Source organism: Dermacentor albipictus, chromosome 3 (genome assembly GCF_038994185.2).
Source record: "Dermacentor albipictus isolate Rhodes 1998 colony chromosome 3, USDA_Dalb.pri_finalv2, whole genome shotgun sequence".
Taxonomy (NCBI): Eukaryota; Metazoa; Arthropoda; class Arachnida; order Ixodida; family Ixodidae; genus Dermacentor; species Dermacentor albipictus.
The window spans coordinates 110572242-110596886 of NC_091823.1; the positions used below are offsets into that span (position 1 = coordinate 110572242).

The following is a 24645-nucleotide window of genomic DNA, read 5'->3' on the forward strand; positions in this document are numbered from 1 at the left end:
TAAGCTGTTGGACAATAGGTGCGCCGCGTGATTGTTCTGCAGTATATAATATGGAATCCCGCATTGCCGTTGGCCTCCACTCTACGCGTTTCGCAGGGAGATTACCGAGCCACCTGCTTACGTAATGGAAGCTCGAAAACAGGTTTGGCGCTATATTTGCTCTCACGTCAGCTGAACTGTCAGTGTGGCTGGATTTAGTACAGCTTAACGCAACACAATCGTGTACGCCGTACGGTGGAAGCATTCTCATAGAGTGCCGGCTAAGTCTAGCCAAATGCAGCACGCCGAAAGTCTGCTCGCCCAAAGCCGCGGTTTAAGCTGTGACATTCAAACAAATCCTTTCCCGTCTTTCTTTTCCTTTTTTTTTAAATTAAGCCTCTGGAAATGGAACGTTACGCATCACGCCTACGTATATGCTGTCGCTATTAACGTGCGCATTTATCGGCTTTCCGTTAAGCTTTCGAAATGCACCCTCAATATGAAACAGGCGTACGGGTCAGAAAACGATTCTTAGCTAGCTCATTGGCATTTTTTGTAAACGGCGCGAGTGGTAAGCATGTTTAAAAAACTTCTTCATTTATCACTCAGCAGTACGAAATAACTTCGCCCTCCCTTTGAACATCAAGGCAACAAAATTCAGAAAACCTTCTTTTAACGTACAGCTAGGTTCTATTAACCTCTGCTAAGACGTAGCTTCCATTTACGTTAACTTACTGCGGTCCACAGTGGTTTCGGTTAATACGCACTGCGACCTGTTTAAGCGCTTGTTTGTTAGATATACGTTGTAAATGGAGTCTGTAGAAACGCCTGTGGAGCGCTCGCCATAGTCTTTTGCTTCCTGCCTATCTTTTTATCGGTTTGCTGATATTTAACAAGCCTAGCTTCATCACGTCCTTTTTGTTCGCTGTGTACGCACTCTTACAACTAAAGACGCCATCCTTGCGTCGATGTCATTTTCCTCGTCTTTAACTTGTACGTAAATTTGGCAGCACTGTTAGAGAACTTTGGCTCACTATAGTAGTTCCAGATGGCGCGGCATAGAATGGCTAATTGAACGCATCTCTATTTGTATTATCACTGTATTGAAAAAACGAGGAAAGACACTCAAGTGCAGAACACAGGAGGTTTAGAGACAATGATAGATGGATGTCAAGCGAAGGAAAATACGCCGTTCTCATCGGATTTCCAGCTGAATTGATGAAGTCGAGTTAGGTTGGTTAGGCTCGCTTAGAATAGGTTAGGCCACGTTAGGGTAGTGTATGTTCTAGCTAGCTCCGGCTACCTCACCTAACCATAACTTAGTGTTTTACTTGAATAGTCCGAGATCATTGGTCTCGACCTTATCGAGAACCTTGTCGCGGCAGTACACTCGTTTACGTTCGCGACAGCGATAACAGAAAGTTATCAATCTATCAATGTAGCAGGGCATTGGTAACTTCCACGAATAACGTTATGTTTCTGTGATTGCAAAGTGACGCAGCATTTCTTCCTTTTCTTTTTGCGAGGCGTCTGATTTTTTATAAGCGGCAGTCAACAATTAAATGGTCACTAATAGCTCTGTATTTGCACAAGAAAGAAACGGTCTAAACAAAACAACATCAAATTTAACGAAACGTCTATCCACTCTCTAGTCTAAATACCAAGATTACCGCGGCCCGCACTTTTTCACTGCGCGCAAGTCGCACTGTAGGCGGGTCTTGGGCCGAGCTACAAATCGATATCAGTCACACGTTCCAGCGAAAAACAGTCACTGTCAAAAAGATTAAAAATGTGCTCCTAATCATATCGCACATTATTTCCCCTGGGGTTGGTTTCTTTTTTCTTTTCTTGAATGTGTGTGACAACTCGCGAGAAAACTACCAAATTTAAACACTTCCTAGAACTTCCTAGAACGTTACAGCTGCCTATTTAGGTAACGTACAGTTGAGCCGTTCACGGACGTACACATGGAAATTCCGAGCACATTTGTATGGTATAACACGAACCGACGACCGCATCTTCAGCGCGCGCTGGGCAGTTCCCGGGGAAATTCGAACATTCGTTTTGTTTCTTAAGTGCTAATTACGGCAGAATCCACGTTCCCACACCAGAGTGCTCGCCTCGGAAAGCACAGAGAGAGAGGTACGCGCTCACACAAATCCGTTGCAGCACCGCGAAACCCTCCTCTCCTCTCGGCTAAAATATTGAGGCTGTACCCACCGCGCGTTTTAGCACTGTGCCCTCTTCCCCCTCTCCACCCCGAGCGCCCATTTTCCTTGGCCAGCGAGCAGCCACGTCGCGGCTATTTCGAAACTGCCGGGCCGCGCCGTACACGAAGCGCTGCAAGCCCGCCGCGTCGAGTCTGTCTATACTTAGCCACACTATCGACGTGCTCTGCACACTGTCGTGGCCTGCGCTTTGTTCGACGCCTTCTCTCTCTCTCTCTCTTACACACACTCTCGCGCTCTTTCTCCCGCACTTGCTCAACAACTGCTTTTATACACACTCTCGCTCTTTCTCTATCTCCTTTTTTTTTCTACTATTTTTCGCTAGATGCGCCAAATGAGGGCATTAGTGTACGCGATACCACTTTAGGAGGAAAAAGAAGCCGGAGAGATGGAGAGCGAAGAAGAAGTGAACAAAAAAAAAAGAAAGAAACAGGACGGCCCGTTCAATATTTTATGACGAGTCGGTCGTTCTCTCCAACGTGCCGGTGCCTTTGTCTTAGCGGCGGGAAAGGATCTCGCTTGCTTCAGTTTCGTTCGTGTACGTGAACAAGCAAAGGAAAATTGTAGAGCCACGCCAATAGTCAAAGCAAAACAGATTCGTTTGCTGGTAATCAGCAAAATGTCGCACATCAACCTTGCACAGTTGGGACCCCACAAACCGAAGTGAGCTGCGGAAGGAATATTCTTGTGTCACGCTGTGCCGCGTAAAGAAATGTAACAATTTTTTTTTTTAGCTGAGTATATAGATCGCGTAGGGCACCAAACTTGATTGCCTGTATTACTTATACAGAGTAAGCAAGCAAGGGAACAAGACAGGCAATATCGGTGTGACGAAAGTGATATAGTCTTCAGTCTGCGTTATTCCAAGTTGGCGAGACAACTAGTGTGTCGTCTATGCGAGGTCAGGAATGTGAATCCACGCTGTGAATAAAACTGGCATAACGTGCTTAATTACAATGCATAGCAGCGACAGTAGCACGGGGCGCGCATATCTGACGTGTTACCGTCGTCATGGCGTCGTCGCGGCACGTCCCGCGTGATTCCCAGTGTTGCAACCGCAGCTCAAATTAGTGCAGCTGCTGCTATTTCAGGAGTCCAAATACGGGAGAGCCCTCGTTGTTGCTTGCACGTAACGCCAGGCGCGAACATGCCTAAAAAATACATAGGTTTGCCACTGTAGGCTGCAGTGCTGCCTTTCACATTCTGCTGCTCACCAGGTCACGGCGCGCGTCGGGGAATGCGCGGGAAAACACGGTACACGCGTTTGCAGCTTTATATATGGCGTGCTTCCTTTCACATGCGACTGGTCTCCAGGCCACAGCGTGCTACACGAATACACTGAAAATACGTTCCACGTGGTTGCCACTTCAGGCTCAGCTGCCCATCGCATTCGGCTATTTTATTGTCATAACAGTTCCTCTTTCACATAGGTATTCAATGCCTTTAAAAAAGCCACATTTTCTTATCGCCTATTATTCTAATCGAACCTTTGCCTTGTCAACCATAGTTCACGGGATGGTGCAATATTGTCGGCCATAAAAGTTCATAAGAAAAGTTCAGGCCAACCAGGCGGACGAGAGGAACTTAAGCTGTCATTGGTTCTTTGTTATATGCGTGAAAACTCGAGACGTTCCGATAGCTTTGCGCAAGCAGGTGCAACGGGAATATATCCATTTCGGCGTCACATTCACCAGCCATCGAAGGGCAGTGTATCCATTTCACATAAGGGAACTATGCTGACTGACCAAAATAAACTACACTAATTATACTCTACGTTATACTAATACTAATCGTATGCGATGCGTATACAGTTGTGCTAACGATACGTGCAGTAATGATTGTCTTTCACGCCCATGTATGCACGCCTTTTGTTGCTCGCTTTCCCTGCCACGCAGCACGAGCTTGTTAGCTAGGCGTACGCGACCCGCACAGCGTCAGCATGGCGGGACTGCGTACAGGCATGGATTGCACGCTATTATTGCCCGTTGGCGCAGCAGCAGCTTGAAGCATGGTTTCTTTAAGCGCAATGCCTCGAAATGCAAATGTCGACGCTCTGTATATCCCTGTCTGCCGTGCGTGTGTAATAATTCAGATGCATTTTTTTTCTTTCATAAAGTGGCAGTTTCTAAGCTCTAAGCTTGGCTTAGCAAGCTTCGAGACCACAGAAACGTGTCATTTCATTGTATACAATGTGCGGAGCTTCAAAGCTTCCGATAGCGTGTTTGTTGCGTGCAATCAATTATCTACGTCTCTGGTCACTCGGGATGAAGGCGTCGTGAGTGGACGTGATGTGGCAGCGCGTTCTGTGGAATTCGAGACAAGTGTGTGGTGGTTGGCAGCACTTTGGAAAAAAGAAGAGATGTTTAGTAATATTCCTAAGCGCAGCAGTCTGTTGTGTATCATTGCTACTGACTGCTTCGTGAACATTTGTTACCTTCTGGTTAAGTAATGCGTACTGATAAACTGCTATCATAGTCTCTGTATTCTTGTCTAATTACCATGCCAGCAAGAGCGCGCTCTTTGAGATAAAAGAGGGGACACTGTTTCTTTCATAGTTCGCCCTTTTTTAACGCGACAGCGTTAAGGAGCCCGTGTCGCAGAAAATCCGGTGTAGGCGTCGGACGTCGTTTCGACAAAAATATTTTTGAACCACGCATACCCAGGCCCTCCATGTGACGCAAGGAATTTACTGAACTAATTGAATTTCTCAAGCTAAAATACGTGAAAGAATTGTAAGCTGCGACTTGCACACAACCTACATACGTGATATCTCTCGGGTTGTAATTTGTCTACACGAGAAAACATAATTCTGTTACGCGAAAACTCAAAGAAACCCCTTTTCCAGCGTTTATACAATTCACAGACCGGCCGCGGCCTCCGCCATTTGCGCGCGCTGGCGCGCGGTGGGTGTCTTGGAGGCCACGGAGCGGCGCGCCCGGTTCCTTGCAATAGCTCCAGATGGCGCTCGCCTCCGTCGCATCGCGGCCCATGCAAGAGGCCGCGTTTCTACCACAAAACCCGCCTTCGTACATAGTGTTCACGGCCAGCGTTTCCCGGTAAACATTACGGTAACATACGTACGCTCCAGTTGCCGGGAAGCTTGAGAAGCAGGCAGAGATCGTTTAATGCTATCGCGTTCCACTCTTAAAGGCGAAGCTTAAGCGTCCTCCAATTTTTTTTTCTTTTTACGGCAATGTTTTGCTACAGTGGTTTCACGAGCAACAAAGAACTTCTGGCGGCGTTTATCTCCTAGAAGTCACAAGCGATATGTTGAAGAGCCTTGCTACTGATGCAGTAAAACTGTTATGACGCCCTTTTAATCACGCCGTATAAACTATATTCAAGACTTGTAAACATTTTGTTCTGCGCATGAAGCGATTACAGGTGTGCACATAAAGGAAGTAGCTTAGCAGATTATACGTAGACGTTAAATTTATATACTTCGTAAGACAACACCGTGAGCAATCGAACAATGCTTTTTGTTAAAGCCACGAGCAACATCACAGCGCAGACTACAGGGCACCACGCGGTGAACATCGACAATCAGTTCGGTCGCTCTCTGCCAAGCTGTGCAAACGGCCTGTAACAGCTAGACAAATACCAACATCCATTAGCAGAACCTCTCGCCCCAATGTGTATTTTCTTTCAGAGTACGCCTTCCAAGAAAAAGTAAAAAGAATAAAGAAGGCGTTACTGCGTACTTTTTTTTTTGCAGCCCAATGCTGACTCGTGAGTTTTAAGGCACCTGAACATACGGTTTGCCAACGTTGCTAAGCGGCCACGCCAGTTTTTACACTCACTTTTTTTTCCCAGCTTCCACGGTGAGCCTTATTTTATTCCCGCATTCGTACACAGCTCTCAATACTCCGCCGCCAGCGGGCTCATTGTTTTCCTTTCTTCAGTTCATCCTCAATTCAGGAGCGTCTGCCTTTGCTCGCGCACGCAATTACAAAGCCGAGCGGCGCTTACAGGCCTTTCTGATCGTCCCTCGGAGCCGGCACACACACACGCTCGCAAGCAAGCAATAATAAGAGACACGTGAGGGCCTCCGCGGCCTTCTTAAAGGGAGCGCGGGTCGGCGAGCAACGAGAAGGCGAAGGAAGAACGTGGCCCCGTTTTCGTTATTCGATTGTCTCGCCGCTTTCTCCGCAACTCGGCGGCGGCTCCCGGCGTGTTCTACTACAGCGCGCGACGGCCGCTTCGCTCCCTGTGTAGTCTTTCTTCAGTCCAGGCACGGGGGCAGCAGCCTCCCCACCCCACCCACTACCGCGAGTTGGCTGTTGAGATGGGCGGTTGGGGGCACCGCCTCCTACTCCCGGTTAGACGGTCCGGTCACGGCTTCCCCCCTTTCCTCCCACACGCAGCCCCCTCGCTCTCCCCCATTTTCCTTCACCGTCCTCGTTGGGTCAGTCGGGAAGAGAGCTTCTTCCCGTAGCAGCGGGAATTGGGGAAGTGGGGAGCTCCATGTGTGACCGCCGCCGCTCGACGGTGCAGCCCGCTGGCAGCGCGCAATCGAGAAGCGGCGCCCTTCCCGTTGCATTGCAAGGAAGCCGCCGGCACCGCACAGCCGACGGAGAGGGGCCGATCGAAGCTGACCTGACTCGCGCATCGATCCATTTCGAAAGCGGACACGGAGAAAGAAAGGTCGCTTTCGGTCCCGCATGTGCTCTCTTTCTGTCGTTCATGCTACTCCCTCTCTCGGCCCGGCGTTTATTTATTTCAACGTTCTTCTTGTTTCTCTCTCTTTTCCACGTCTTGTTTTTCTCCCTTTTTTGAGAAAGCTTCTGCTTCCTGTTCTCTCTCCTCCCCAGTTCTACCCCACGTTGTTCCTTCACTCTGTCGAGCGTGTGGACGAGCACACTCTCCTCCGCTACCTCCTCGCCCCACTTCCGCCGCCCTCGACCGTCCTTCCCTAGGCTCCGTGCCGCTTATCCTCACACCCGTCTCCTCTCTCCCTCGCTATCCCGCAACATACTGTCTTCCTCCCATTTTTTCTCCCGCATTTCCTGCTTTCTTCACTTTTGCTTCCTTATTTCTACCCAGTGTACCTTCTTTTTCTTTTCTTTCCAAAGCTTCCCGCACTTCCTTTCGCCCTTATTCCTTAACTCTTCACCTCTGCGTTGCCGACATACACCCGCCACCCAACACCTCCCACATCTCTCGACCCTTCCCTCACCCCGATTTTTCATGACATGCCGTGTGTCTTCGTTCCTGCGTTCCCATCTTCCACTCTACCTTTTTTTAACGTTCGCGCATCTTCTTTCTTTTTCACTCCCAACCTCCCACTTTCCTCCATAGTTTTTTTTACCATCTTTTTCTCATATCTGTTTTGTCATTACGACCCCCTTTCCTTTTTATTCCGATAACTTGGAGAGCAGCTCTGGCAGACAGCGCGGCACAGTATCGTCTCTCACAATGATCGGAAGAGAAGAAAGGAACATTGAAAGAGGGAGGTAAAAAAGGAGGCGTCAAAGAAACTTGAAAGCAAAACAAAACAATAAGCTCCGAAACAAAACTGAGAGTGCTTGTTGTCCTATCGTTTTTCGCTGACGCGTACCGTCGAAACTCGGACCCACCGGCAGTCGGGAATATATATACACCTTTTTTTTTTCGGCAACTTCACTGTCCTTGCGAAAATCGTGCGGCGCATCCGCGCTTGCGATCATTGAACAAGGAAACACGAGAGCGTTGTTATTGGGCTCGTATCGAACTTCCTCGTTCTCCCCTCCTCTCTCTAAATTTTTCTTTGAACTTGCCGCTTCATTTTGCCTATTCGCCGCACTTGCGAAACAAATGCGGTCCAGTGTTGAGAGAGAACTGGAAAAACAAGTAACAAATGCGCTCCAGTGTTGAGAGAGAACTGAAAAAAACAAGTACTGCAAAAGTACTCATTGCGTGCGCGGCACGACATCACTGCGAAACAAAATACCTGGCTTTTCGTACGGCGGCGCCGAGCAAGACGCTGCGTTGCTTGCGATTCGAGGATGGCGCTCACCGCACAAAACATGTAAGAGGCTCACGAAGTAGCAACTGAGCTAAATACACAAGCACGATGGCGATAATAGTCTTGTGGTGGCACAGCTAACAATGCGTTCGTCGCGAAACTCATTTGTTGCAGACTGGACTGAAAAGACAGCGATTTAGCTAAAGAACTACCGCAAGAACTATTCGGCCGAATCGCGGGATATCTTAGTACATGTGTCTCAGCAAGGAGCGGCTGCGCTTTTGTGACGCTCTCAAGAGCATTTTCTCCAGCTCCTCGGTTTCTGTATGTGAGAAACAGATGAAAATTAAAGAAAATATCGTTTGAGTTTATTTAAATGAGACAGATGCTCTGATTCGCGTCACCGTGCTCGTCCTACAAAAAAGCTTACCTTATGCGGTGAGCATTTGCTGCTGGTGATGCTGTGAAAGTAACTTTGCGAGCGGAAACAACCGTCACGCCGGCATCTTGTACTTCAAGCTGTCGCATATACGTCGGCCACAACTTAAGTAATGCATTCACACTTCTGTTCCGTTTCCATACTTTGAGACACAATAACAAACACAATACGGCAATCACATGTGGCTGCTGGAAAGATAACTGTAAAATGACGATTGTGAGACGACCTTAGCTAAAAGACGATGTAGCCTGACGTAACTTACGTTTCTGTTACCGTGTGCTCAATCAGAATGGGCAGGCGTCGCTTCCGATGGCGAACCACGTCAGGTTGCACAGGTCGATAAATTATAACAAGCTATATTAACACAATAGCGTCAATGCTTTTTTTTTTCGTTCCTCTAAATACTACATGCGATAACAATATTTGCTACGCAGTTAATAAATTTTCAGAAGGAGTTAATCGAGGGACGTAAGAAGACTTAATATACGTGTATTTATCGCGTATGTAACCATACACAAAAATAGGAACCAAGTTTGTGGCACTTCCAGTAACACTACTCATTAGTGATCATTAAAATTCCATGGATGCACTTAAGCTCTGCACTAATTTCGACCCGCTGCGTTTTTATTCTTTATTTTAGTATTATTTTCTGTCGTCTACTAGTGCTTCAGTCCGCAATCGTCCTTCCTGTCCGCCTCCACGACAATGCTTCCATTGCGGTTGGTAATCGAACCTGCGACCTAGCGGTCAGCAGCACAAAAGCCGAGTTATTCGAGCCACCGCTGAAGCTGTGCAGTGGCGACCGCCAAGCACTGCGCCCACCGCAATGTACCATGATGCCGAAAAGCTGTAAAAAGGTGTAAACCGCTGCCGCTCGAATCGGGGCGATCCGTGCAGGGCCGGGCGACTGCTGCGGCCGCCACCGTCGCACACGTCAGAGCCGGCCGCCCTTTCTCTCTCTCCTCTGGCAACCCGCGCGCAGAAATCGTCGTCGGTGTGCACCTGCGCAGTGCGCTTTTCCGCAAGCAGAGTATTGGCGCGGAGGAGCCAGCTTTGCGGGAGCTCTCCCATCTCCCTTTGCTTTCTTTCTTATTTCTCTCTCGCTCTCTCTCTCTCCCTGGTGCACGCGCGCGCCCCCTACACACGTCTACACGCGCTAGGGCGACTGCGCGCTTCGGAACACTCGGCAGCGGCTGCGTCGGCTTTCGCGACTTATCGTGCGGCAGTGCAACTTTTTCCTGTCCGTGCCCGCACGACTTCCCGCCCCTCAAGTGCGGGCTTCTTCTTTCACCCCTTTCCCGCTGCTTCCCCCCGCCTTCCCACCACCGAGTTCGAAAACCCGGTCGTGCCGACGTGCCTCGCCGCCTCCATCGAACGAAGCCGCCCGTCCTGATTCCTTCCCGCCTCTGCCGACTGACACCGCAGACGTGCGTCGATGCATCCCTCTTATGTGACCGGTGTTCCTCGATCTCATACAGGATGGTGCGCCTTAGGTAAGCGTTGACAGCCTTGGTGAACCGCCTCGTCTTTCCTGTGTGTGGGTGGTGGCTGTCGGCAACCGCTACTCTTCCGATGTGGAGGCTTTTAGTAGCCCCTCAAGTCGTGTCCGCTCGAGGGAGAGAGAAAGGAGAGGCACTTGGGATACAGGAAATAGGGCGCACAAATAGAGAGGAGAGGGCGGCTTGAAGGTCCCTTACGAACTCGTCGCGTTTAACGAACGCTCGCAAATGCCTTTTTGACGAAGACAGTGCTGACATTCTTAGGACTATCAGTTTAAATCTGTTTCTGGTACCCTTAAGCCTCTTCTCGGTATCAGGCGAAACTCGCTAAGCTCGCAGAGCAAAAAAAATTGATGAGCGGTAGGAGCGGTTGTCTGTCTTATTCAGCCTAATGTCTCTTGCGTCGACAGAGGGAAACGAAAGTGTCAACGTAGTAATGTGTTGACCTTCTAAGCACGAAATGTCTGGTATCACTGGCGAGCTCCGAGACTAACGCGCAGATTTAATTGCTAAGTTTCTCAGTAGCCGCAATTTCCGGAAAATATTTTATGCTCCTACGTGAATCTAAAGAACAAAAATTGTATAAATTCTCCTTTATATGGCTTGCCTAATTACATGACACATAGCGACATTTTATTACTGCAAGGCTCAATAGGAACTGCCGTCATTGGCGCTAATTGTAATTAAGTTCGTTTAACGCGACTGACAACCCTGTCCACATAGCGCGTGATTCAACCTGAATGATACGGGACGTTATTACCCTCTTGTATAGTTATTTTCTTTCTTTTAGGTCAGAAATTGTAGCGGAGTTTGACTTTTCCCGTGTAAGGTCAAATAAGAGGCGTGTCGATAACACTACATTTTAAAAATAATATGAACGGTACATTTGTGTCTGTAATACCAGCCGCATTTTCGACCAACTGCGAACGTTTACCGTAGCGCCTCGCGGTCAATTTTCCAAAGTGCTGTCGCAACCTTCACGTCGGACGCCCACGGCGTTTTCATTTTTTTTTTTCGGACGTGGTGTAGCGGAACGGTGGGCATTGACTACGACTGCAACCTTGTTCTCACTGGTAGCCGAGCTTTTTTTTTAGTCTCCGCTCTCACGGCCATACTGCTTCTGATCAATTACTTCGTGGACGTTATTTACACAAATCAATGCCTTCATCCCTAGATCCATAAGACGCAGACATCCAAATGTATGTCAGCTATGTTCGCACGGCGACCACGGCAATCGCGTAACGCGCAGTGGTTGTAAACGTTGGAAAATACCCACCGTCGCACATTTTTATTGGAGGTGAAGACCACTTCTAGGTTTAGTAAGCAACTTACAATTGCAATGGTCGCAGTGTGAGCTTAGCTTGAAATGCGCAAGTGAAGTGTTTTAGCTGTCTCCGTATTCCAGAAATATGATTAAATGTTCCCCCATCTCTTTTTTTTTCTCCTTCCTGTGTGATAAAAATGACTTTAAATTTCAACTTAACAATCGATTACCATGCAAGCTAACTGCTCGTTAAATGTGTAAAATGTTACGAGTTATGTTGCCCGCAGCAGAATGAGCGGCATGTCCTTAATAAACAATTAGTAATGTTGAACAGAATCGAGCACTGGCTGTTACGGTGCTAGTATTTTCTGCCAAAATACACGCGCCAACAATCAGGGACAAGAACAATATAATGGTGCAGACTTTTCTCCCGAAGTTTCTGTTACGAAGTTTTTGACCGGACAGTATATTTTTTCACCTACTGGCTCTGTTTGTAGCGACAGACATCGATTAACCACCGCATAGTCATCGTAACATTGGCCCCAAACTCTTTCGTAAAGTAAAGTAAAGCGTTGTGCCAGCGCCGTGACGTTGCCGGTCGCGTCTTTCGTTGTCTCTTCATGGCGTCACGTCAAGACCACGTGGTTATGACCTTCCAGTTATCCTGCTTTACTTTTGCCAAAGCAGAATGTTCGCTTAACAAGACAGATTGCATGAAACGAGACTCAGTAACACATTTATGTCATTTTCCAACCGCATCAGTCGCAAAAAAAAATTCTGCTCTGCCGAAGTCTGACGAGCAACAGTAATTTTCTCTTTTCTCGCGCTATCTCTCTGACAACCTATTAAAGGACTGGCGTAACGAAGCATGTCGTGCATAATATTGATCTGTCATTATCTAGCTTCACTAAACTGGTCAATAAAGATAACGCTTGAGTTAAAGACTAATTGGCTGCGCATTGCCTTCATTGCGGCTAACTTTCTTAGAACACATATTTCGAAATTCTTGCGCATGCAAACTACAAATAATTGTGCATTGCATGCTACACATACTGTAGTCGGTGTACGCTTTCAGTGCGAACAAAATAAGAAAACAAATTTGCCAAAAATCAATACTAATAGGCCGAAAGCCCTATTTGAAGGTTACCGCAGAAAAAGAATGCCAGCAAGCGTACACTTTTATAAAGGTTACAAGGATAAAAGTGTGTGGAAGGCTTCGTGAACGTGGCCCTGACATAGTGACAACTGGCGGCACGTCCAAACGTGTTCGCCACCGTTAGCGCTTTTCCCCAACGAACTGCAGAGCGAAATACAGCCTTCGAGATTGTGCAAGGTGCCACAGACGAGTCAAAAGAGAGCGCCCCGGACAGGTCTTTCGCGACCGATGTACGGTGGAGAAAACGCATGCTCACGACACACGTCGCACTATGCCTGGCGTCTGGTACACGTTTGTGTTCTCTCTCCCCGTCCCCCTTTCCTCCCACCTTCGCTGCCGAGCAGCACCCGGCTTCGTGGAAGCCCTCGGCGGACGGCACGCGCATGCTGGGTCACATGGTGCTGAAGAAGAACCTCCAGGAGGGAGGCAGCTCGAGCGCCGCCATCTTGGGCCTCAAGGTGGTTGGCGGAAAGATCCTCGAATCCGGCAAGTTGGGCGCTCTCGTCGAGAAAGTCAAGAAGGGCAGCGTCGCCGACACCGTCGGACACCTCAAGCCTGGTACGCCGCTACCTCGCACCCGATCCCTGTATGCAGGACACGTAGGCCCTTTCCAGCGAAAGCTCTATACGGGCGTTGCCAAACATGCCACCTGAACGCCTAAGACAACATATATATCGAGTTCCATGTGCCAATACCACGATCTCATTGTGAGGCGTGTCGGAGTGAGGACACGAGAATAATTTTTATTGTCTTTTAACGTGCGCGCCTTAATCTAAGCACACGAGCGTTCTTTTTTTTCTTTTTTTTGCATTTTGACTCCATCGAAATGCGGCCGTCACCGCCGCGATCGAATCCGCGACCTCAAGCTCAGCAGTGCAACGTCATAGCCACTAAGCTATCGCGACGAGTTGTTCCTCTGGGTGGTTGTAAGCCCACGTGATCGCGGGCTCAGAACGACCCTACAAGAGCAGGATCGTGAAAGGCCAATATTTCTCATCTAGACCAGAGGTAGAACAAAGCTACTAAGGAAACCAGTGCGCGTTTGTTGGAAAACTTGGAAGGAAAAAAATCGACCTGGCGCGGGGTTTGAACCCGAGACCAACGTCTATCCCGGGCGGATGCTCAACCAGTTGAGCTAACCTGGAGGTTAGGGGAACCGCATTCCGAGGACGGAAGTTATGGTGGAAGTTATGCGAAAGAGAAAAATTGTAATCCATCCTAAAGTAGCATGAAATTACAAAGAAAACTTGGGAACAGCATCAACACGTGCTCCTGTACGCACGCGCCATGGTCCAGAAAGAACGCGCTCTCGCACCTCGGTGGAAGGGTGTATAAATACGTTCGGGTCTTTTCCCCCAGTTTCGCACCATGTCTACGCTCATTGCTTTACGGAGACGCTAAAAGTTAGACACCAAGTCACGATTGGTAGCTTTACCAACATCCTAGGAAAGACTTGTTGTCATAGCTTACGGGACTTAAACTTGGAGGATAAGAAAGGAAGCTTGAGAGGAGGTTAAGGATTGCGCGACGAACGATGGAACGAAATGCCATCGGCCTAACGTTAAGGAACACGAAGATATCGATGTGGATTGGAGAGCGAACGGTTGTAACTGAATGAATGAGTGCATTATTCGTCACAGCCTATTAGGTCATGGACCACAGACAAAAGCCTGCAAAAAAAGCAGCTTAAGGACATCCGGGACGGAGAAAACAAATACAGGCACATATTACATGGAGGCAGCACGCGGACAGACTTTATGCCAGCAGGCAACGGTGAAATCATATTTCAAGAGGACACCAGATGTAATGTGAAATATCGCAGAATGGAAGATCTACAACAAAAGTGCACACAACAAAATGCAAACAAATCATGTATTAGGAAACAGTACTGTTTTATACTTTTAATAAAATACCGCTTAAAGGGAGCGACAGGCAAAGTATAAACCTCATTGAAGGCGTAATACTTATTTAACGTTGTACGCAATAAATAATGTAGGCTCTGTTCACCGTAGTTTGTTCTTACACAGGGAACTAACCATTTATGTTTCTCTCGCAAAAATAGATAGACATATGCGTGTCAATCTAGAGAGAGCCTTAAGCTGTTCAGAGACTCTTGGCAGATAAAATCTGAGGGAATATAACAATCTGTATTGAAAACCAATGTCCACATGGAGAATATTGTATTAATGCATAAGCATTCTTTCGCTAGTACCCCAGCAAGATCTGTCTGTCACTCGAATAGTGTAATGCCTTGTATCTGAACAAATATGCGTAATTTGCGAAAACATTTAATTGTTATAATAGTACAAATGTAGATGAGTGGTAGCTTTATAAGCGATAAGGAACGATTGAAACAAAGAAAGTATTCACCAGAGAGAACGTCCATATGACCAGATTTAAGCAGACCCATAGCGATACATAGGGCTCCATAGAAAATCAATGGAGAAGCCTATAGTAGGGGTGGGCGAACTGAAATTTGAGGGCAGGCCACCTTGAAATTTGGAATGGTTAATGGTGAATCGTGCACCAACCGAAATTTGGAGGTATGGTTAGGCATACTTAGACAACTCCAGTGGAGTCTGCATACTTTCTAAGAAAAAGGTTATATGTGGGTTTTGTAATTCACTCCAGCTGCAAGTCGTATTACCGTTTTGTAAGTCTTATTGCTCGTTTATAGAGATCAAGAAGCTTATTACTGCTGGTTTTGTGTGTGGCTTGCCCACACCAAGTGAAAGTAATTCAGGTAGCGTTAGAACATCGCGTGATAGATGATGAGTTTAAGCTTAGCTTGAAATTCATGGCGACATTCTGACGAGAAACTTTTGCGTGACAACTTTTACGCAATGTTTCTGATGTGCTCCGTCCACCTTATGTACTCATCAAAGATGGAGAGGACGAAGAAGAAGTGACGGTAGAGAGCATCTGTGTTTTCGGCTGTTCCACTTTTCTGTAGCTTTTTAATATTGTGTGTACACAGTGCTCGCGTCGTCCTTCGGGATGGCGGCCACACGTCCCGTGCAGCTTCCCGTCGACGCAGTTGACCCAGCTGCTGCTCGGCCGGTTGGTGCCCTCTGTGCTACGACCGTCACCGACGTGGAGCTTCCAGATTCGGCCGATGACTCCACGGTGACTGAGATGGATTCCGACAGTAGCAGCTTCACGCCTGTTGAATCGCGCCGCCTGAAAAGGAAGTTGCGCCGGACATCAACAGCTGGTGAGTCGACTACAAAGACTGTTGACAAACTTGGCGCATTACGCCGGACATCAGCAGCGAGGGAGTTGCCTGCAGAGAATGTTGATGCACCTGACGGGTTCTCTGTGGCCTTCGTAGCCACAACGGAGACGGCTAATTTGAATACCATCAACAGACAGCGGCTGTCCCAATTCTTCGACCAGCTGATTCCGGGACAAGTCCAAGAGGTCAGAATCAACGCTTGGAAGAATGTCCTTACGGTAGATGTGAAATCTCGGGCGTCCGTGGACAAACTGAAAGAAATTGGAGTGTTAGGCGGTATGCCGGTCCGCCCCTATCTCTCTCACGGCAAACGGACTTCCGCTGGAGTTATCACAGACGTAGACCCTGAAATAACGGACAGCGACCTGCGGACACTGATCAAATCTACGGCCAAGATAGTCGACATTCATCGTTTCGGCCGATCACAGTGTGTTAAAGTTGTTTTTGAAGCCGACTCCATCCCATCCCACGTCAAGGTGGGCTATGTGCGGCATCCTGTCCGTCTGTATGTTCCAAAGCCTGTTCAATGCCGCAAATGCAACAGGATTGGCCATGTGAGTGCTGTTTGCAGAAACGACATATCCTGCCGTCGATGCGGCGGATCACACCAGCATGACACTTGCAAGACGGAGACAGTCAAGTGCACCAACTGCTTCGGCGCTCATGAGGCGACGGCTAAAGACTGTCCTAGGATGAAGAACGAGAGGCTTATCCTGAAGAAGATGGTAAAAGCACACTCCAGTCACCAAGAAGCGGCCGCGTCTATTCGTCGCCGCAAATGTCGTTCCCGACACCAACGCCCAGAGTCACGCGTCACTAGTCTGTCTCAGGCGCCGTCACAGCAACTCTCAGCTCCGTTGCCTCAACGTATTGAGCTGCAGAATGATAAGACGCCGCCTGCTGCAGCGGCCCATGTTACCACGGTGGTTCAGAAAGATGCGGGTACATTATCCACCTCCTCTGATGTGGAATGGCCTGCTCTGTCATCAAAAGTCGTCGAACCAACGCGTCCATCAATCCGTGCCGGTCCAGTGGACATTAAGGACAAGCCGGAAGACCAGCAGGTGAACGTTCTTCTAAAAGAACTTTTACATTCCATGCGTACGCTGCTTTCAGGCCTCAATACGCCAACAGCAAGGGTTGTTGTTCAGTTTTTGGATGCAATCGAGCCGCTCTTGGCGGCATTGCAGTGATTCATTATGGCGCTACCACACAACCCCTTCTCTGTGTCGATGCACATACGTCGCAGTGTAGTGATGCAGTGGAATGCCCGAGGCCTGCGTGGTCGCCTAAGTGACTTCCGACAGCGCGTCCAGAAGTACCGCTTCCCTGTGATTGTTATATGTGAGCCCAACATGCCTTCTGCTTTCCGCCTTTCTGGATATGTACTGCTGTGGTCTCGAGAAGCTAATGAAACCAGCAAGGTATTAGTGTGCATACGCCGAGATATTCCACACTACCGCCTTGCCCTCCAGCACCATAACTCGAACCACTACATTTGCTTGACGTTAACACTTAAAGGGCGGGTCTTCTCGATCCTCGGCGGCTACATTCCACCCAGAGATCACATTGATTTCTCGTATCTGTCCTCAGCAATACAGAGTTGCACAGCTCCCCATATTATTGTGGGCGACTTCAATGCTCATCACCCCCAATGGGGAAGTACAGTAATGAATAACCGAGGCAAAGCCTTGTCCGACTTTATGCACTCACAGGATTTCGTCAATATTAATGATGGCTCTCCTACGTTTCTGCGTGGCGCGTCCTATAGTAGCTGCTTGGACCTGACGTTTGTTTCCTCACGACTACAGTCTTCTATTAGGTGGTTCAGTGATGTGGAAACACATGGCAGTGATCACATACCAACGTATATCTGCGTCAAGTGGTTCGCACCTACCACTTCGTCTCATGTGCGGTGCACGGACTGGCCCACTTTTAAGACATTCGTGGAGAATTCCTGTGCGAATCTCGAGTCACCAACGCAAATAGAAGACTTGATCACCTCCGCCCTCGGTGAGGCCACGCGGACCATATGTGCACCTTCATCGGGGTCTCCTATCGACGTGGAATTCGAGAGGTTGCGCGCAGTCCGACGGCGCGCTGAAAGGAAATATAGAAGGACGAAATCCACGTACGATCTCGCCCTTTGTCGCCGAGCTCAACGACACATAAAGCGCCATCTCGAGAAATTAGGAAGGAAGCGCTGGAGAAAGTTCTGCTCATCACTGGATCCTCGCAAGCCGCTGTCACGTATTTGGCATGTAGTCAGGAGCCTACGTTTCCCCCCACAAGACAGGTACCCTTTCAGTGCTCTGGCCCTTTACCAACGCCGCAATGATGTAGAGGTAGCGGACGACTTCTGCAAAATGATTGTGGGCACAACTCAACCAGCCTCTATCCAATCCGAAGTTTTCGCGCCACCTTCCTCAAGTGACCACTACGACTTGCTCTTTACGATGCCCGAATTAGAGGCTGCTCTTGCGTCGTGTCGGCATTCATCTGCTCCTGGCCCTGACGGGATCTCGTACTCGTCTCTGTCTCACCTTGGCAGGGCTGGTCGCACTGCACTACTCAATTATTACAACGACACATGGGTCTCCGGTATTGTTCCGCAGCAGTGGAAGATCAGCCGCCTGGTTGCTCTCTTGAAGCCTGGAAAGACTCCTTATGAGCTTACCTCATACCGCCCAGTTGCATTAGCCAGCTGTGTTGGCAAAGTTATGGAACGAATGGTCCTGGCGAGGCTCGAATGGTTTCTGGAAAGAAATGATCTTTATCCGAACATGATGACCGGTTTTCGGCGGGGTCGTTCTTCAATTGACAGCGTCATTGACCTCGTTACGACAGTGGAACATGAAAAACGTCAACGCCGACTCGTCGCCGCTGTTTTCTTAGATATCAAAGGGGCCTACGACAACATCCTTCATGAAGCCATTCTCGATGCCCTAGATGACTTGGGTATTGGCGGCCGGCTCTACCTGTGGATTGTGAGCTACCTCAGCGGCCGTTTCGTTTACATGTCCACGCCTGACGGAGACACTAACCGTCATCAGGTATGCCGCGGAGTTCCTCAGGGAGGAGTTCTCAGCCCAACATTATTTAATGTGGCACTGATTGGCCTGGTGGGTGAGCTTCCACCTCACATCCACATCAGTGCATATGCAGATGACATCTGCATCTGGGCTTCTGGTACAACACGCCCACAACTACGTGCGAAATTACAACGGGCTGTGTCATCTACTTCACGATACATACGGCGTCAGGGTTTGTGCTTAGCTGCCGAAAAATGTGCTGTGGTTGCATTCACGCGCAAATCCGTCTGCCGCTACCCGATCTCCATTAACGGTGTCATATTGCCGTATGTCTCCCACCACAGATTCTTGGGCATTATCATTGACCGCGATTTGTCATGGACGAGGCATGTTAACATGTTGAAGCAAAAGCTTAATCTGTTTTGCCATGTTCTTCGCTTCGCAACAGGCATGAAATGGGGCCCCACGGAAGGCTCATTACTAAGACTTTATCAGTCTCTTTTCGTGGGCTACATTCGATACAGCCTTCCGATACTCTCAAACTTGAGCATTTCCTGCTTACGGACATTAGAGAGCGTCCAAGCGCAGGCACTCAAAATATGCCTCGGGTTGCCACGGCGTGCCTCCAACAAAGGCACAATTGAGGAAGCCCACGTATGCCCATTACCGATATACCTGTCCCACGAACCACTTCGTGTGTATTTACGCTTACTGACACGACACCATTGCCATCCATTGACGTCGGTTCTACATGAGCGTCCGGAAAGCAGTTTCACAAGTGCACTCCGCTGCCATCTACCCCACATAACAACAGGCTATGCCCTTCCATATCACCCCGTCAAACCACCATGGGTGATGGTTCAACCTTCCGTGTGCGTACATGTCCCCGGCATACTAAAGAAATCATTGGTTCCCGTCAGTGGACTACAACAACTTGCTCTCGCGTACATCTGGTCAGAATACCAGACATATGTTCATGTGTACACAGACGGCTCCGTGTCACCTAAGGCATCGACAGCAGCTGTGGTGATACCAGCCCAACAGATGACTCGAGGTTTCATACTCGACCATAATTCAACATCAACCGCTGCAGAGCTTGTGGCTATTCGGGAAGCGATTCGCCACATCTGCGGGGAAAGACCTCAAGAATGGTGCATTTTCACGGACTCAAAACCCGCGCTGCAAATTTTGGGATGCTTCCTGCGCCACACCGCATATCAAGTTCTGGCCCTGCAGATCACCGAGCTGCTTTCATACGCTCAAGAAAAACACCACCGCATAGTGTTCCAATGGATCCCGGGACACTGTGGGCTCAACGGTAATGAGATGGCCGATGCTACAGCAAGGCGCGCCCTCAGCAATGGCCTGCGAACTGCAGTGCCATTCTCCAGACCGGACATCACATGCCTCCTGTCGGAATTAATGAGGAGTGCGACGAGGAGATACTGGGCCCAGCCAGACGCTCGTCACGTCCGCCTTAAAAGCCTGGATCCCGATATGAAATTTCCAATTCTGCGTGGAATTCCACGCCCTCATACATGCCTGATACACCGACTGCGATTAGGTGTCGCCTTCACGCGCAAATATTTGCACATTATTGGACGGACAGACTCCCCGGACTGTTCAGTGTGTGGCGCGGTAGAGTCTATAGAACATGTGCTCGTGGTGTGCCCTGAGTATGCGCGAGAAAGACTGACATTGGCAGGTACATTGAGACAATTACACAATGGACCACTGTCAGAGGACCTCTTACTAGGCGCGTGGCCACAGAGTTGGCAGACGACAGAGACAATGCGTGCACTGTCACGTTTCCTATGTGACACGGGCCTGGACTCACGCCTGTGATATTTGTTGTGTAATGTGTCATTCACCTCGTTCCTCCCATTATCATCCCCCATTGTGACCCTTTTTCTTCCCCTCTTCCCCTTCCCTTACGTAGAGTAGCAGGCCAGATGCTCCATTATCCGGCCGACCTCTCTACATTTTCCATTCATTAAACTACCTCTCTCATCAAAGATTACACAAACAAATTTAAAGTTACTTACAACTTCAATAACTGTATTATTTATAATCAGTGTTTGATTTACGATGATCTTTTTGCCGAGGGGACAAAAATTACTTTAGTCTTTTTCGCACTTACTATCAATCCATTTGCTCCAGGCCAAGTGCCAAGCGCACTCAAAACAGCATTACCTCTGTTTACAAGCTCGTCTTCTGAGGAGTCACTCGGAAAAATACTGGTGTCGTCTGCGTACAATACACCCTTAGCTATACTCACGATGCCGTTCACATATACAATAACAAGAAATGGCCCTAGACGGCTACGTCGAGGGACGCCACATTGAATGGAACGCATGTTGGACATGCAGGCATGTCGTGGTTCAGCAAGTCAAGCGCTTTTTCTTAATTTGTGAATATCCCCAGTGTCAGTTTATTTTTTTCAATGTTTCCTAAAAAAAGTTATCGTTGCAATAGCAAAGCTGATTCAGTTGATATTCTATTGGCTATGTGTATGAGTTCCAGTTATAATTATTTTAGTTATGGTTGACGCTAAGAGGAAGCTTTAGCTTATTGGGCCATGGGCTACCAGTGACCCAAGTTGGCGTGGGTCGAGGAAAACGATTAAAGTCATACATACATACATACATACATACATACATACATACATACATACATACATACATACATACATACATACATACATACATACATACATACATACATACATACATACATACATACATACATACATACATACATACATACATACATACATACATACATACATACATACATACATACATACATACATACATACATACATACATACATACATACATACATACATACATACATACATACATACATACATACATACATACATACATACATACATACATACATACATACATACATACATACATACATACATACATACATACATACATACATACATACATACATACATACATACATATTCCGTTACCTCACAGGTTCCCGAATGAGTATTGCGTGAGGGAAGGATACAGGGAATTAGCAAAAAGAAAGGAGTACAAAGAAATTGTACATTGTTAGCGAGTAAACATGAAACGAATATCTAACAATATAAATAACGCGATAACTGAAACAAAACGATTGTGTGAAGTAGCAAAAAAGGAGTACCTAGAAATTATACAAATAGTAGCTGGTTAATATGAAAGAACAAGTCCCTAACAATGTTAACGCAATACAATACAAACAAAACAAGAAAACTATACAACTTCGCTAAAAGTATTTACTTAGGTGCGCAGTAAGGTTTAGTTGTAATGAATTATGGAAATAATATGCATAAACGTGCTTTGAAGGAAACAGGGTCAAGAAAGTCAACTATGTCGTTTGGTTGGTTATTTCGATGCTGAATGGCACATGGTTCAGGAGAGCACGTTGTTGGGCGAGTCGGTCGTACATACTTAAAGAAGGGAATTGCGCTAAAAAAGACACGGACGAGTAAGGACATGGACGGGCGCAAACTCGCGACTGATTTTATTCAGAAGGAACACAAATATATATACCTAGATTCTTATTGCCTAATCATTGCCTAAGCGCACATGCCAAGAACGTTTTCTCTTTCATATACAAATTGATACTGGAATCGCTTACGCAATCATCACCTGACTTATCAATGTAAAAAGCTTCTGCGAGTTCACGTGCTACCTGGTTACGACTGCGCCTTAAGATTTTGGTTCTAGCCAGCAAAGGCTGGCATGCTTTATCAGGCGTATCAGGCGGTCAAATTTGCCCTTACATTGCGGCGCATGCCCTTTGGCTATTGCAGTCATATATATTGTTTTGTGCAATTTCCTTTGCCTGTGTCCAAGGCATGAATATACGCGGAGCTTAAACTGCTACAACCGATGACTACCAGCAATGCTTGGAGTTTGGTAAGCTGTCTTCACCTGTTCGGTCGCGGTTCTCTGTGTTCGTCCTAGTCCGAGTTGTTTCCTTACGTTAGCGCAAAAAGATGGAGCTAGAATATAATTCGCAGGTACTATAACGTCGTGATGCCGCTTTCTTTCCCCTCTCTTATCTTTTCACAGGAGACGAAGTTTTGGAATGGAACGGCCGGTCACTTCAAGGGAAAACATACGAGGAGGTCTACGACATCATATCAGAATCTAAGCAGGAAATGCAAGTCGAACTCGTCGTTTCTAGGCCGCTCAGGTAACGTGCAGCAACATTTTTTTTTCATAATTTATTTGACGTGACCCTATCAAATATCACGAAAAATTATTACATAGCATAAGAACATTTAGAGAGTTGTTCGCACGCTTTTCACAAGTAACCGAGTCGTCTGAACGATAACAACTTCGAGGCGGCTCGGATTTTCTTTCCTCTTCATTAACTGCACCTCTTTTTTTTTTCTTCTATCGTTTGGGCTTCTGAATTTGCAGCGATGCTGGAAGGGGAGACATATCGGACAGAAATATGAGGAGACACGTTTCCGGACCCAGCACGGGGAGCACCACAAGGCGAGGTTCGTATGACGTGGCTTAACCGGTCCTTACTTTTATTAGACGCCTCACATTTTATCGTGCCGCGATCTCAGCAACCAGTCAATGCAAGCTATATGAAACGTGGCGTGTCATGCAGCAGCCGAGAGGCGCACTCACTTCTCGATTACATCGTTGGTAATCGACAACTAGTCTAGACGACTAGTCAATTAGGCAACTAGACAACTAGTCTAGACTAGACAACTAGTCTAGTCGGTGTACTGGCCTTCTCGATTACGCTACGAGAATGTAGTCAAGACGAAGTTTAAATGATATTGCGCGACATAAAAAACGACACGGACGTGAAAGAAGACGACACACCAAGCGCAATGTGTCGCTTGATGTGTCGCTTGGTGTGTCGCTTGGTGTGTCGTCTTCTTTCACGTCCGTGTCGTTTTTTATGTCGCGCAATATCATTTAAGCAATGGATTACCAACTTGCCCGGAATGCTGCTCTCATTAAGACGAAGTTCGTGTTTTCTCGTACTTAGAATACAGAGCGAACCACGTTTACATCGCTAGTTAATGTCGTTCGCTGTTTACCAGTGCAAGACTTTACTGGCGCTCGCCTCATTTCTGCGTGTACATTCTTTTTTGTTTCTTTCCCGCCGTGCGCGTCTCTGTTGTGCAGACGTGAGGAAGCACGACTACTCAGACCGGAGGCCCAGCGTTACGGTGACGCCAGGCTCCCCCACGTTAGGCCACAGACCTCGTCGTTCTCCAATACTTGGCGGACGCATCCGGGTAAGCCAGCCAGTCCACCCACTCTTGCTTCTTTTACTTGTTTCTTTCCTTACTCCTCTCCCGCTTCGTCTTCCTCCTGTTGTTCTTACTAATCTTCTTCCTCCTCTAATTCTTAGCCACCTTCCTTCTCACTTTCTTTTCGTATTCCCCTTCCTCCTTTCTTTGCCACTTCCTCTTCTTTTTGAAAAAAAAACGCACGCACAGAGAAGTTCGTGGGCAACGCGAGCAGAGGAGCAGGGAACGACCTTATAACAGAGGAAGAGAAGGCCGGGTCGTGCCAAGAATAACATTTATAATATACGGTGTTCCCATAACCCACTGTTCATGTTCATGTTCTGTCAGCGCAGCGACTAGAAAAACACGAAAAAGAAGAGACGATCACAAGCGTTTTCTACCAACTGAAGCTTTTTAATGCAAAGACGCGCTGTTTAATGCACTCTTTATTGTTGTTGCTTCTTTAAGAGGAAACTTCACCCGTCGCGCTAGCTCAGTGGCCACGGCGTTGTGCCACTGGGCGCGAAGTCGCGGGTTCGATCCCGGCCTCGGCGGCCGCATTCCGATGAGAGCGGAATGCAAAAAATGCCTGCTGGGATTTAT

At 47.7% G+C, this 24645-nt stretch overlaps 1 protein-coding gene across 4 annotated transcripts in view; it reads left to right on the forward strand.

Moving 5' to 3' along the window:
- Rim (Rab3 interacting molecule) overlaps positions 1-24645 on the forward strand; it is a 176618-nt gene that overhangs the window by 127119 nt on the left and 24854 nt on the right. For 3 of the 4 annotated variants that reach the window (XM_065440232.2, XM_065440231.2, XM_070535927.1), the window contains exons 7-10: positions 12854-13067; positions 22853-22976; positions 23207-23289; positions 23936-24048. In XM_065440232.2, coding sequence (XP_065296304.2) covers positions 12854-13067; positions 22853-22976; positions 23207-23289; positions 23936-24048 — 534 coding nt within the window. The remainder of the gene's footprint in view (positions 1-12853; positions 13068-22852; positions 22977-23206; positions 23290-23935; positions 24049-24645) is intronic. The other variant, XM_065440233.2, reaches the window with a different exon arrangement.